Source organism: Mustela erminea, chromosome 10, assembly GCF_009829155.1.
Source record: "Mustela erminea isolate mMusErm1 chromosome 10, mMusErm1.Pri, whole genome shotgun sequence".
NCBI lineage: Eukaryota > Metazoa > Chordata > Mammalia > Carnivora > Mustelidae > Mustela > Mustela erminea.
This window is the reverse complement of record NC_045623.1, coordinates 77,218,873-77,234,856: the sequence shown is the minus strand read 5'-3', so window position 1 is coordinate 77,234,856 and position 15,984 is coordinate 77,218,873. Positions and strand designations below refer to the sequence as shown.

At 37.9% G+C, this 15,984-nt stretch overlaps 1 protein-coding gene across 3 annotated transcripts in view; it reads right to left on the bottom strand.

Moving 5' to 3' along the window:
- Window positions 1-15,984, bottom strand: part of FOXJ3 (forkhead box J3) — a 154,593-nt gene that overhangs the window by 88,531 nt on the left and 50,078 nt on the right. For all 3 annotated transcript variants that reach the window (XM_032360667.1, XM_032360669.1, XM_032360666.1), the window contains exons 3-4: window positions 13,881-14,205; window positions 381-455 (exon numbers count right to left, since the gene is read on the bottom strand). In XM_032360667.1, the coding sequence (XP_032216558.1) occupies window positions 381-455; window positions 13,881-14,205 (400 nt within the window). The remainder of the gene's footprint in view (window positions 1-380; window positions 456-13,880; window positions 14,206-15,984) is intronic.

Sequence of the window (15,984 nt, the reverse complement as noted above, 5' to 3'; positions counted from 1 at the left end):
AATAACTAATGAATTGTGGTTCCTGACACACAGTTCAAAAACCAAATTTAACTTAATACACAGTACATAAGAAAATAACCGAATATACACTAGATCAAAAGCAGCAAACTATTACAAAGTACAAGCTCTATAGTAGCTAACTTCCCAAAGCTTAAAAAGAAAGCTCTGCCTGACTGATCCTTGAAGATTACCAACTAAAATGGGGATAAGATGGGGTGAAGTGAAGGAGGATCAGGAAGGTTCCTGAACAATGAACTAGACAAGTTCTGAGTGCTCTCATCCCAATTTTCTTTATATATAACAGAAATTACTCAGATACAAACACGACAACAGATAAAATGAAGAATCCAATTATTTTATCTTAAGATAATGAATCCTACCTTTCCAGGGTCATCCTTTGATCGAGGCACTTTAAGGAAACACTTGTTCAGGGACAGATTATGTCGTATGGAATTCTGAAATTAAAGAACAAGAGCCACAAGGTCACTGGAATCCAAAAAACAAAACTCACCTTTAAAAACAGAATCAGAAGCCTAAATATGTCTATGCGCTAGAATACAATTCCAAGGAATAAGCTTTTTAAATGAACTTCAAATTTAAAACTTTCTCATTTTCATATTATGAATACTGCAAAGAAAAGAAGCTATTGGGAAGACAGCTTCTAGTAGACTTTACAAACTCCAAGTAATGAAATATATATCCTATTTTATAAATGTTAATTAAGATTAACGAAGATCGAATCATAAGAAGATGTCTATGACTGATTTAAATATATACCAAATATAAAATTGTATACACATTATGACTTTGTGGTATGTACTTTTTTATTAATTCATTAAATGAATTTATATCGATAAATGAATTTATTAATTCATTAAGGTAGGCTCTATGCCCAAGGTAGGGCTTAAACCACGACCCTGAGATTGAGAGCTGCATGCTCTACCAACTAAGCCAACCAGGTGCCCCCCATTCATTCATTCCCAGAATAAAACAGAATGCAAAATGCTAACAGTTCATTTTCTGAATTATAGGTGATAACTCTTCTTTCCTGCAATGTTTAAATGTTTAAATGATCTACCAGGCACATGTATTATCTTTTTCTAACGAGATAAAAGAATGTTTAAACAAAAAAAAGAATGTTTAAACAAAAAAAATTTCACTGCTCCATTACAAGAATACATAGAAGCCAATTAGGTTCTTACTTTAATCTGTAAGAAAACACATGAACAGACACTGGCTACAGAGGACTAGCAAGAACATCTAGGTTTATCAATGTAGCAATAAAGAAAAACCATCCTAAATTGTAAGAAAAATACACTTGGAGGGACACCTGGGTGGCTCAGTCGTTAAGTGTCTGCCTTCAGCTAAGGTCATGATTCCAGAGATAGATCCCATGGGAATTCCAGGGATAGAAGCCATGTTGGGCTCCCTGCTCAGCGGGAAGCCTGCTTCTCCCTCTCCCACTTCCCCCTGCTTGTGTTCCCTCTCTTGCTGTGTCTCCCTCTGTCAAATAACAAAACCTTCAAAGAAAAGAAAAGAAAAGAAAAGAAAAGAAAAGAAAAGAAAAAGAGAAATGTACTTGGAAACCAGAAGAATCTGTAAAACAGGAAACCCTTTCAAGAGTAAGTAGGACTGTGCCACAATTTTTTATAGAAAATACCCAAAAGCCCTTTCTTTTTAATGAAATGCTCTAAAATCCATTCCATAATTTTTATGCCAAAATGGCCAGGTATTCAGTGAAAAAGGGCTCCAACAGCATTTAGCCACCACTCAGAATTTTAGGAGAGCATTTTGGGCATATCTTATCTTTCAACATAAAATTCAGAACTCTAACAACAATGCCCCTATGAAAACTTCCCTCTCATAGAGGAATACTGGGATTACAAAAGTTTTTAAAAAGGACCACAGAGAGTGCCTGGGTGGCTCAGTGGGTTAAGCCTCTGCCTTCAGCTCAGGTCATGATCCCAGAGTCCTGAGATTGAGCCCCACTTCGCAGGGAGCCAGCTTCCCCTTCTCTCTCTGCCTGCCTCTCTGCCTACTTGTAATCTCTCTGTCAAATAAATAAGTAAAATCTTTTTTTAAAAAAATGACAACAGAATATAAAGTCAAGCCTATCTTATTACCAAACATCAATTATAAACTTATGAATGGGAGTTCTACCTCTGCCTAGGATATAAACAGCTATAGAGACTAATGATCCCTCCCAAACAATGAGAAAACAATGGGTAAGCCAAAACAAAACAAAACAAAAAAATTTTTTGAGCCACATCAGAGAGTTGAAGCTGCAAGGCAGCCTAACAAATTAAATTCCTAAGAATGACAAGCCCATTCAAGGACAAAGCAGACCAACTGTCTCACCTTTTTGGCAGAGTATGGAAGAAAGAAGTGGCCATCATCCAAGCATCCAAGAAACTAGCTAAAATTTTTAAGGTCAAGCATGGGTTGGTGTGTCAGTTTAGAATAGCAAGGTCCCCAAATATAAGGAAGGAATGTTCCCACTCACTCTTCAAGCTCTTCCCCCTGAGCCTTGACTATATACTCACAAAAAAGAATGGGGATGGGAAAGGAAAACAAAGAGAGTCTCTTTTATAGCATAAGCAGAAAGGAGATAATAGATAGCTATAGCGGTAAACAAAAGCAACTATAGATACAGGCTGGAATGGCTGAAGGAGAGAAACACTGAAAAAGCCCAACCCTAAGTACAAGGGCCTGAGTAAGACTGAGGCTCACACAGGAAAACAAAGGGATACCTGGCTGGCTCAGTGGCGAGAGCCTGTGACTCTTTATCTTAAGAGTCATATAGTTTGAGCCCCATGCTCGCCACAGATATTACTTAAAAATAAAAATAAAATGAAGGAAGAAAGACAACAGAGAAAACCAACAGCCTAGCAGCGAGTAACAAGCTAACAGCCAGTTAGTAACAGTAACAGCCTACTGAGAGAGGAAGGGCAGGAACATGAAGAGAGCCCCATCTGTAGCAAGGTAAGGAGAGACAACTAAAATGTAAAGAAAAAAAAAAAAACTGAGAAAATTCTACAGTCCCCAAACACCCCATTTCCAAGAACAGGTAATAAGAGCCTACAACGGAAGGAATGTAAACTCTGTGGTATACTTAAGGAAAAGATACCAACAACAAAATCCAAATCCAACTTAATTATTGACAAATTGATTATCAATAACTGGCAAACAAATGGCCTGGGGAAAAAAGATGCTTATCCATCTACATGTATAAATATGATTTATCTTGGGGTGCCTGGCTGGCTTGGTTGGTTAAGCACTGACTCTTTCATGTCATAATCTCAGTGTTGTGAGATCCACGCTGGTCATGGAACCTGCCTAAAATCCTCTTTCTCCCTTTTCCCTCTGTCTCCCCTGCACAGCCCCCACCCCCAACCACACTCAGTAGCTTGATACCATTTATCACAATCTCTAACATTCTTCTACACATATATCTGACAGACAAAAACTGCAAGACATATTAGAAATGCCCCAAAAAAAAAAAAAAAATCCACTGTCAAGAGATAAAATTATCAATACCCAAATGAAAGGTGTTAGAACTATCAGACCAGAACTTTAAATTAACTATGGCTAATATGTTCAAGGACCAAGTAGAAAAAGCGGAAACTTGCATAGAGAGATGGGGAACTTCAACAGTAATGTGGAAACTGTAAGAGTCAAATGTAAATGACAGAATTTAAAAACGTGATCAAAGATAAAGAACTCCCTAAATGGGTTCATCAGTAGACGACACAACCAGGAAAAGCCTCAGATATTCTGAGGACAGATCAACAGAAATTATCCAAACTGACACACATGCATGCACAAATACTTTAAAAACACACACACACACAGTATCACTCAAGAACCGTGGAGCAATATATGTAATGGGAGTCCCACAAGGAAAAGAGAAAAAGCATGGAGAAGAAAAATGTGAAGAGGGAACAGCAAAGAATCTTATGAAAATAACGCAAGGCATCAAATCACAGATGCAAAAATTTAAGAGAACACAAAACAGAAGAAATTAAAAATTCACACACTATATTCACTATAGGTAAAAATGGTGAAAATCAAAATGAACAGAATATCATGAAGGCAGCAAGAGGAAAAAAGTTATGTACAGTGGAATAAAGATATAAATTATAGCAGACATCTCAAAAACTGCAAGTTAGAAGACAAAAGAAATGACATCTCCAAAATACTAAAAGAAAAAAAAGTATTCTACATGCAGTGAAAAAAAATCTCTCAAAAATGAAGGCAAAATAAAGACTTCCAGGAAAGCAAAGGCTAAAAGAATGTATTCCTTGTAGTGCCAGCTGGCTTAATATTACACGAAGTTCTTCAGGCAAAAGTATAACAAACAGAAACTTGGATCTACAAAAAGAAATAGAGTTCCAGAAATTATAAAAATGATGGTAAATTCTGGGGCACCTGGGTGGCTCCGTGGATTAAAGCCTCTGCCTTTGGCTCAGGTAATGATCCCAGGGTCCTGGGATCAAGACCTGCATCCCAGGGCTTGATCCTGTACCCTGCACCCCTGCATCTACTGAGCAGAGAGCCTGCTTCCCTTCCTCTCTGCCAACCTCTCTGCCTACTTGTGATCTCTGTCAAAAATAAATAAATAAAATCTGTTTTTTTTTTAAAGGTAAATTTTAAAAACATTTTTTATTTATAACAACTTTATAATAGTCTAAAGAAAATATATCATTTATGTGGTTTATAACATATAAAGGAAAACTGACAATAACAGCACAAAGGATGGGTCAAAAGAACTAGAAATTTAAGATATGTAAAGTTCTTTCACTATACATAAAATGGTTTACTTGAAGGCATACTGTGTAAGATAAAGATACATGTGGTAAACCCTCCATGCAGTCACTAAAATTTAGAAAGCGGTATAACTAAGAAAATAACAGCAGAGATAGAATGGAATCATAAAAAATAGCCCAAATCTAAAAAAAACACAAGGGAAAAAAGAACTAATAAACCGGAGTTCATCTACCCACCTTAAAAGTTAGACGGGGAGGGATTGAGATGGTCCCTTTTTTTTCTAAATGGCCTCAGGGGAAGAACACATCTCTCCTTGGGGCTTCCTCCTCTACAAAAAGCTTTAATGTTATAAATCATAAAGATTATGCCCTAAGCCCCTTTTTCATTTACACATTTGCTGCCTACGTAATCTCATTTACATCCATAGCTTCAATGACACTCGGGGACAATCTATCTAGACCCCAAACTACACCTGTCTCCTGAGTTTCTAACATATATTTTCAATAATCTACTAGACATCTCCAGAAACATCTTAACCCCAATTACGTTTAAAGTTAAGCTCAATCTTTATCCCCAGTGTGATCTTCCAGTTTTCTCTTCTCAGGCTAAAGACAATTATTCATGCTAACAGCTCCAATCCGAAAGCTTTAAGACATCCTTAATTCTTCTCTCTTCTTTACCATCTAAAATAAATCTGTTACACCAGATCCTAAGTCTACCTTTGATCTACTTTATTCCATCTCTTCTGTCACTATTTCAGTACAGGACACCATTCTCATCAACAATAGTACAATAGCTTCCTAACTGGTGTCACCCTCCACCTTGCTCTCTTTATCCCTCCTCCACCATGCTCTACCCTGAAAGGCAGTGATCTCTTCACAAGGTAAATTCATTATTACCCCTTCACTTAAAATTTTTCAATGACGTCCTATTTTACTTAGGATAAAATCCAAAATTCTTAACAAAGCCTCCAAAGACCCTTCATGATCTGACCCAACCTCCTTTGCTGTCTATACTCAACCCCTCCAATTTTCTTTCTCACCTCTAGGCCTTCCCTGTGTTGCTCCCTCTGCAAATATAATTGCCCTCCACGTTACTCCATCCCTTTCACGGAACTGAGTCTACTCAACTTTCAATTCATTCTTGGCTTAAACATCAGTCTTTGAGGGAAGTCCTTTCTGGTTTCTCTATAGGGTAGGTCTCATTGTAATAAACTTCCTTATCACCCTGGATTTCTTATTACACTTGTAATTATTTGTTTAACGGTGTTCTTCCCATATACTGCATCTTATACCAAAATTTCAGTAGGCTCCGTGAGGTGGAGGACCCTATCAACTCAGAATCTAGAATAGAATGCTTTTCATACAGTAATCATTATCCTGTTGAAAAAAAAAAAACAAAAAACAAAAGCATATTTAGAAAATTAAATAATTTAATATTAAATTTAATTTAATTTAATTTAATTTAATTTAAACCCAGAGAAAGGGGTGCCTGAGTGGCACAGTAGGTTAAGCATCCAACTCTTGGTTTCAGCTTAGGTCATCATCTCAAGGTCCTGCATCAGGCCCATGTGTAGCTTGCTTAAGAATCTTCCTCTCCGTCTCGCTCTCCCCGTCCCCCTGCATGTGTGCGTGCACAATCTCTCTCTCTCAAATAAATAAATAAATCTTTTAAAAAAAGTTTTCTAAATACCTAGAGAGATACAAAAGTCAAAACATAAATACACACACACACACACACACACACACACACACACACACACAAAATTAAGAAAAGAGGTAACTTCGCACCTCACATTTTGGCCAGACCTTACCTCTAATAACTCTAAGAAAAGAAGTTAAGAGAATAGAGGGGTAGACATAATTTAAATGGTCTAGGTTCCCCTGGAGAAAAATGAACCAGTTAAATAACTGATCAAGGCATATTGCTTGGTCTTAGAAACCCCAGCCCCAAAAGTACTTTCTCAAAAGTACAATCTACTTGGATTAGAATCAATTAAAATTAATTTTAATGCCAATTTCTTGGCTCCATCCAAGATGACTAATTTAAAATCTCTGGAATTATGACCCAGGAATCTAAATTTTAAAAACATTCTAAGTGGGGGCGCCTGGGTGGCTCAGTGGTTTGGGCTGCTGCCTTCGGCTCAGGTCATGATCTCAGGGTCCTGGGATCGAGCCCCGCATCGGGCTCCCTGCTCCGCAGGAAGCCTGCTTCCCTCTCTCTCTCTCTCTCTGCCTGCCTCTCTGCCTACTTGTGATCTCTGTCTGTCAAATAAATAAATAAAATCTTTATTAAAAAAAAAAAAACATTCTAAGTGATTTTTATTTTAAACTTGAGTTTAAACTGGCACCTCCAATTCAAATTAACCACCACAATCCTACCTGCATCTCTTTTCCCACTGTGAGATCCTTGGTTACCCCACATCAATATACGTATTCATGTGTTCTACCCTATCATGCACATGAAATAGTTTCAGAATACTCGCAACTTCCTAACTTCTCTTCTTGGTGTTACTGGAGGTAGAGGCTGTCTTTAGTGAAAAACCACTAGACAAATCTATTAAGTAAAGGTCGTAATTTCTTCGCAATTCTTTTCTATCTTAGTATGTATCCCATGAAAATAATAGAGTACTCTTTTCAAAGTCTGAATTTTTTTCTGTGTGATTATGTTATCCATTTGATATGATATATGGCTTATTTGTTTCTGCTTATATTCAGTTCTAAAGTTTCCTTTTCCCATCCTCTCTGTGTGTGTGTGTGTGTACTGAATGTGTAAAACACTTACTTTAAATAAAAAGTATACTCAAGGGCGCCTGGGTGGCTCAGTGGGTTAAGCCGCTGCCTTCGGCTCGGGTCATGATCTCAGGGTCCTGGGATCGAGTCCCGCATTGGGTTCTCTGCTCCGCGGGGAGCCTGCTTCCTCCTCTCTCTCTCTCTGCCTGCCTCTCTGCCTACTGGTGATCTCTCTGTGTCAAATGAATAAATAAAATCTTTAAAAAAAAAAAAAAAAAGTATACTCAAAATCTTATTCTCTCCTATATTCCTTCTACCTCAGTTTCACCCATCCCCGATAGACAACTATGTTCACTACATTTCTAGTTTATTATTCCTAGGTTTGTTTTTAAAATAATAAATACATATTTTTCTTTTTCTGCCCACATAAAAAGTAGTATAAGAGGGGCGCCTGGGTGGCTCAGTGGGTTAAAGCCTCTGCCTTCAGCTCGGGTCATGATCCCAGGGTCCTGGGATCGAGCCCCTCGTTGGGCTCTCTGCTCAGCAGGAGTCTTGCTTCCCCATCTTTCTCTGCCTGCCTCTCTGCCTATCTGTGATCTTTGTCCAATAAATAAATTAAAAACTCTAAAAAAAAATAAAAAGTAGTATAATACACCCCAATATACACATAGCATTCTTCTGCATTTTTCTTTTTACTACCCTAAACCCTAGTAAAGGTTAATTCTCTTTAGTAAAATGAATAGCACAAAAATTTTAATTCCTTTTCCTCTAGTTCAGATTACGAAATCATCCCATCATAGAAATTTAAAGAGTGTTTTTTAAAACTCTTCTGGAATATTCAAAGAGTTATTTTTAGTATGTAATCTCCTTTCTATACCTTAGCACAAAATGAAAGGGAGTTTTACCTAAATATTAAAGTTCTATTTGTACCTTTCATACGAACATGGTGCGTTCATATGTTTCTCTAGGTGACAGAAGAAACAGTGAGTAGCAGATGGTAGTAGTGTGCAAAACAAATTTAAGGACAGAAAATTGTAAAACAGAGTTAGGACCTGAGCAAAGGAGAAGATAAACCAGTTTCCATTTGTTTCCATTTGCAATGTTTAAACTATTTCTCAGTTTACAAAAATAAAATTAGAAACAATCCTGACAAGTTTTAAGCACCTAAAATTGGGAAGAAGAGGCCTTTTGTAAAAGAATAAACATGGGGTGCCATGTCGTTGGGCGTCTGCCTTCAGCTCAAGTCATGGTCCCAGGGTCCTGGGATCGAACCCTGCATGGGGCTTCCTGCTTTGCGGGAAGCCTGCTTCTCCCTCTGCCAATCTCACTGCTTATGTTCCCTCCCGCTGCATCTCTATCAAACAAATAAATAAAATCTTAAAAAAAAAAAAAAAGAATAAACATGAGGGGCACCTGGATGACTCAGCAGTTAACGGTCTGCCTTCGGCTCAGGTCATGATCATGATCCTAGGGGTCCTGGGATCCCTGCTCAGCGGGAAGCCTGCTTCTCCCTCTCCTACTCCCCTCTCTCGCTGTGTCTCTATCAATCTTACAATAAATAAATAAAATCTTTTAAAATAAATAAAATCAATCTTGGAAAAAAAGAAAGAAAAGAATAAACATGAGATAGCAATCCCTGGAAATATTAAAGATCTCCCTAAAGCAAGAGAATGGAACACATAATCTCTTGGGTTCTAAGAGCAATATAATCCTCCACCTATTCTCATTTCTCCCCTTTCCCCTTCTTTCCTCATTCTATCTAAACCATTATATCTTCCAGTTGAAACTGTTATCAATTACTCCCAAACCAGTTTCAGACCATGAGCTGGGCTGGCCAGCAGCATGAAATTCAGCAGAATGGATTGGGTACCCTCAGGTGGACTTAACACTTGAGCTGAGCTCAGACAGTAAATGAGGTATATAACTGACCTTCATGTACTATTCACTACCAAATCTGGACGAAGCTCTTCTTCATCTTGGCATTCATATATTCATAAAATCTCTGCATTATGTCCCTATCCCAACTCTCGCTGCTCTCTACCAAGAACTCCTACAAGAAACTCTTTCCTAAGAGTGTTTGTTATATAAAACACCCTCCTAAATCTTACTCATCTTCAAAATAAAGCTCAATTACACTTCTTCAATAGTTTTCTTGATTCACCCTTCCTGTACTCTCCTAGCACTATCTTTTTGTCACTCACTTTAGAACCTCATCACACTTTCTATAAGCTCTTCTAAATTCTCACAGCACTTATTAACTTCACCCTTCATTTAACACGCTTTACTAAGTTACATATATGCTGGATATTATTATGGCTTAAACACACTAGCTGTGCCCAACTAGCCAACCCATCATAGCACAGCACTTTGTATTTCTGTATTACAGAACTGTTGATATAACATCATAATTACTTATTTATACGTATGTCCCTTATCCACTAAAGATTATAAGCTTCCTTAGGGGCCCTGTCCTAAGTTTCTTAGTACTGCCAAAGCCAAATATACTGCTCATAAGAATATACAGGAAATAAAATCTTTTTCAAATTAATGAACGAAAGACTAAATTGGCTGAAAACAAGAGGATGTAATCTAAACCAGAGACTGGAAATTTGTGGTCCACAGAATGAATTCAGCCAAACAGACTTATGTTTGGCCTGTACAGTATTTAAGAAAACCAAAATTAACATTTAAAAATTAGGGAACAGCACATAAAATCCAGATATCTAAATTTTCTTGGGGGTGGGGGTATTGTAAGATCTGCCATATGCCCTAAAACACTACAAGTGCCTAGAGCACAGCTGTTCTACACTGGACATGCGCGCTCTTCAGGTAGTCATCATTTTTGCTTTACTCATTTATGTCACTTGTCTGGTCTGTGCAAATATGTATGTTTACAATCAGTGATACAGACCCATGAATCCCTGATGGGCTTTCCAAGCCACTTAATCAAATCTGGAGCATTTCTAGTCCACAGCCACCATGCTTTTCCAATGCTAAGCACATTTATCAGAATCTGTCAGCCTTCCCTCATCCTGAATCTGACCAAATGATTCTACTGAATAGCTGTGCCTAGTGGTAATGCCAAAACACACAGCTCAGATGGAGCACTACTACTTGGTGAGAATGAGGTTTTTTTGATTCATGGATCAAATTTTATTATATACTTCCTCCACTAAAATATTGTTAGAGTAGATTCTTATTCAAATTATACTGTTAACAATCACTTCTCATACTGAGTTGGCCAGCTAAGAGACAGTTCATCCTGGCAAATTAAATTCAATAAATATTTACAGTGTTTGCAAAATTATAGGCCCTGTGTACTGGTTAAGGCACAAGATCTGAAATCTCCAAATCTACCAAGTCTGATACCAAATCTTAGCTCCTCCATTCTCTGAGAAACTGCAAAGTTACTTCTCTAAACCTCAGTTTTCTTACTTTTCAAATCTGGAGAGTAACAAAACTTATTTCCTAAGACTGTTGTGTGACTGAAAAAGATAATAACCTAAGAAGGCACTTGGGCATATAGCACCTGACACACAGAAAATAATAAAAGCAACTATCATTTAAGTATCTGAGTACAGGGCGCCTGGGTGGCTCAGTGGGTTAAGCCGCTGCCTTCAGCTCAGGTCATGATCTCAGGGTCCTGGGATCGAGGCCCGCATCGGGCTCTCTGCTCAGCAGGGAGCCTGCTTCCTCCTCTCTCTCTGCCTGCCTCTCTGCCTGCTTGTGATCTCTCTCTGTCAAATAAATAAATAAAATCTTTATTAAAAAAAAAAAAAAAGTATCTGAGTACAGAAACAAAAAACTAATGAAACAAGAAAGATATCTGGATAAAAATCTGAAAGTCTAGATACTGTTATTAATCAAGCATATGGACACACAACGAGATTAGTTCTATAGGGAGGAAAGAGGTAACATATGAGCTGAAAGAAAAATAGGATAATGCCAACTAGAGAAAAGGCAGAAGAGAGAAAGTCCAAGGACAAGTAAGAGACAAACAAAAGCAAGAATAAAATCACAGTTTTTACTTCCAGGGACAGGTAGTAGGCTGAAGGAGGGGGATGGCGGGGGGGTGGTGGTGCAGGGGAGATACATGAGAAAGAACTAGGAAAAAATAAAAGCTAGGAAAGAAGGCTGGAACCAGTATTCAGGGTTTCACCCAAACCACATTTACCAGATTTACTAAATGGAAGCACTGTGCCAGGACATGGAAAAGAGGTGGATATATAAAAAATCCTTCCCAGGTGCCTGGATGGTTCAGTTGGGTTAAACGTCTGCCTTTGGCTCAGATCATGATCCCAGAGTCCTGGGATGAGTCCCACATCAAGTTCCCTGCTCAGCGGGGAGTCCGCTTCTCTGCCCCTCCCCTGGCTCAAATGCACTCTCTTTCACTCTCAAATAAATAAAAATTTTTTTTTATAAATTCCTTGGGACACCTGGGTGGCTCAGGCAGTTAATCGTCTGCCTTCAGCTCAGGTCGTGATCCCAGAGTCCTGGGATCGAGTGCACTGGGCTCCTTGCTCAGCAGGGAGCCTGCTTCTCCCTCTGCTCACCTCTCCCCCTGCTTGTATGTGCACGCTCTCTCTGACAAATAAATAAAATCTTAAAAAAAAAAAAAATCCCTTCCCTTGAGATACTTGACCATTTGGCATGGTGTGTAGCACATCATCAATGTATACTGAGTTAGTAAATATCTTTAATAATCTAGACAAACACAAACGTCAAAGGTGTTGAGATATGAAGGCTTAAGAGAAACAAGAGTAACTACCATCTAAAGCTCTCTAAATTCCCTTCTTCCACATGTACATACACACATCCTACATAGCATACAACTGGGTAATTTCTATATGGGAATAAAAACATAACATTTACAGACACAAAAGAAAGTTAAGTTGAATTATTTGTTGTAGAACACAGGTAGGAAAGTAATCTGGCTGTTCATCAAAAAGCTTAGTTGAGAAACTAGGGCTTCTTAAATATCTGGTTGATTCTAGGACTGGACAGGAATGATACAAGATGAGCCTGGAACATCTTGTTATGCCAGAAAGTTAAAAACTGCTAAACAAACAAAATAATAGGGCCATGTCAAAAGGGCAAAGGAGCCAACTTGTAAGAGCTCCTGATGGCCAAAGCTACAACAATGTGATTAACAAATAATGACAGCACGAAGAATAAATGTCCATGAGTGCACCCAACACAAATAAATGACGGAATAAATAAATAAAAAGGGAAGAAAGAGTAAGTCTTCTGCACTGAAGAATCCCAATTAATAGAGAAGTAATGAAGAAAAGAAAAAAAATCACCACTAGAAAACAATAAAAACTGCTATACAAATGCTAAAATTAATGAGCGAAAATTTAAGAAACTTTCATACCCTCAAAGTAGCTCCCCAAAACGTTTTATAATTTACAAAGTGGTACACTGTAATTTTATAATGGAGAAACCTGGAAGACATCCCCTTAACCAAAGAACCAGGTTAATGTTACCAGTTATAAGACATAGTAACATCAAGTACCTCTCGATATGACATACAGAGACGGGCACATTATCTCTGCATTATGCTTCCCTAAAATGCATTACCTCAGTCTAACCATGAGAAAATTATCAGACATACCTAACTATAAAACACACCATACAATACCATTCTACAAAATATTCTACAAAATACCTGATGAGTACTCTTCAAAAGTGTCAAGGTCATAAAAGACAAGAAAAGACTGAGGAACTATTACAGATGAGAGGAAACTAAAGAGACATGACAACTAAATGTAATGCAGGATCCTGGACTAGATCCTGACACTAAAAGAGAAACTAATCTGAATGAAGTCTGTATTTACTTAGTAATTAACAGTACTACTTACTCAAAAAGTACTGTATTAACATAAATTTCTCAGTTTTTAATCACTGTACTATGCTTATTTAAGACGTTAACATAGAGGAAGTGAATAAAGGACATACAGGAACCCTTTGGAGTATTTATATAATTCTTCAAAAAATCTAAAATTCTTTCAAAATAAAAGTTAAAGAAAAGTCTTAGATGATGAAAACAATACTAGTTTAACACTTTTTTTTAACCAAAGACTTACTATCAACTTACCTGAATTGCAGGTATTATTTTCCAGTGAATGCTACATTATCTCTGTTCTTATTTATGTTCCATCAGTCATGTAACATAATAAAGCTTTAACAAATTGGTATTCTACCAAAAATAAAGTTAATCACTTAAAAACATTTAATTTCCTTTTCTGACATCTTAAAAATGACTGATAATCAGAATTTCACTTTTTAATTATAGAAGCCCCACAAAGCTTTATCTTCAATAGAAACTACTATTATTTTTTGTTTATAGCATACAAACAATAATTTAAATAAAATCCTTACCTTCCAACCACTGCCAGCCTCTCTATAATATGGGAAGTTATCACAAATCCACTGGTATATCTCACTTAGAGTCATTTTCTTTTTGGGTGAGCTATTAATTGCAAATGTAATGAGGCTGGCATAACTGTATGGAGGTTTCCCATCTTTGTGCTGTTGGACTTCTTCCTGGTCCAGTGTTGTATTTGGGTCAAGGAGTGCATTCTTCTTGGAAATTCCTGTTCCATGTGCATTTTGTGTAGCATCAGATTTTTGGATGGCTGCTCTCATGGTGAGCTGTGGTAACCAGTCCATAGATGTTAGGCTGCTCTCCAGTTCAGATGTCATCCTGAAGGTAAATAGACTCCTTAGTCAGTATCAAGGAAAGAACCCCTGCTTCTCAAAATATCCAATATTCACAAATCTAGGAGTTCCAAAGTGAGGGAAAGCCTGAGTTAAATCTGGAGGAAAAAGATTGAGTATGTTAATGACCAAACCAATATTTAAGGGCTCAACATTTCCAATCTTTTTAAATTTTTTCCTCTCCTAAACACAACAAATAAGGTTTTAAAATGTTTAAGATACAGAACGATACGTACATACAAAGTGATCCCAATGCCAATGTTTCTAAAAAAGACTATCACTTTAAATAGAGCAACAGGATCATAGTATAAAAAATAAGTCTACAGGGGCGCCTGGGTGGCTCAGCGGGTTAAGCCGCTGCCTTCGGCTCAGGTCATGAACTCGGAGTCCTGGGATCGAGCCCCACATCGGGCTCTCTGCTCAGCAGGGAGCCTGCTTCCTCCTCTCTCTCTGCCTGCCTCTCTGCCTGCTTGTGATCTCTCTCAAATAAATAAATAAAATCTTTTTAAAAAAAAAAAAAAGAAAAGAAAAATAAGTCTACAGTTCAGCTCTTTACTCACCAACACCATAGGCCCTTTAAAACTAAAGACTGGCATTTCTTTTACACAAATTTTAGGGGAGTCATACAAGCAAAAGAATACCCAAAGTAAAGAGGTCAGAGAGTGACTGAGAAACAGGCACAGGAATTTTGCAAGGAGGAAAGAAGGTAGAGCTGAGCAGGTGGGAGGTAGGAAAAGCAAGCAGGGTAGACAAGAATAGTAAGTAGACAAGCTAGCTGGGGGAGCTGATCCAAAAGAGGAATGCAAACTCAAGGATACTGATGAACAAGAGGAAGACAGGCAACACCCAGGCAGTTAAAAAATAATTTAAAAATCCACAAAATCCACAAGGAACAAGCTTAAGAAAACTAGAGATCTGGGAGTGTAGGACAGACGAGATTAAATCATATAAACTGACAGCAAGAAGCAGTAAAAAAACTCAGGGCAGCCTAATGCAAACATCTAGTGATCTGGATTCTGTAACATATTTCTCTCCAAGGCTGAAAAATTCAGACTGTTACAACCCAGAGAAAGAAAAAAGAAAAACAAAATCTGCCAGGTTAACACATTTTCTGGAGAAGGGAAAAGCTACTCAAAGAACTGAAGATAAAAATATAGAAACAAAGCTTGACACTTCATACTGGAATTGCTAGCTTTCAGCTGAGGATATAAACTTTTCCTACCATGGGATCAAAGATACAGGTATAATGACCCCAACAATAAAGCAGAGAAGAATGAAAGACTTCTAAGTGATATCAAACTAACGAGAAAAAAAGAAAACAAAAAAACTAAAGTACCTCAGTGAAAAGAAAAAACTTTTGGCAAATAAAATCCAATACAGGCCCTCATCCCAAACAGCTACAGGCAAAGAGCAACCTGCAATACGTGCTTAGGATATGAACTTCTGGGAGGCAATACAGAACTGATAAGAACACAGGCTCTCAAGTCAGGCAGATCAAGAGTTCAAGCACTGATTCTACTAGCTACTAGCTGCAGGAAATGAAAATGTTAAAATTAATTATCTAAACTCCAGCTTTCTCTAGGAACGCCTTGGTGGCTCAGTCCATTAAGTGTCTACCTTCGGCTCAGGTTACAGCTCAGGTTACGATCCCAGGGTCCTGAAATTGAGCCCCCGCATCAGGCTACTGGCTCAGCAGGGAGCCTGCTTCTCCCTCTGCCTGCTGTTCCCCCCTGGCTTGTGCTCTGTAGCACATGCGCGCGAGCGC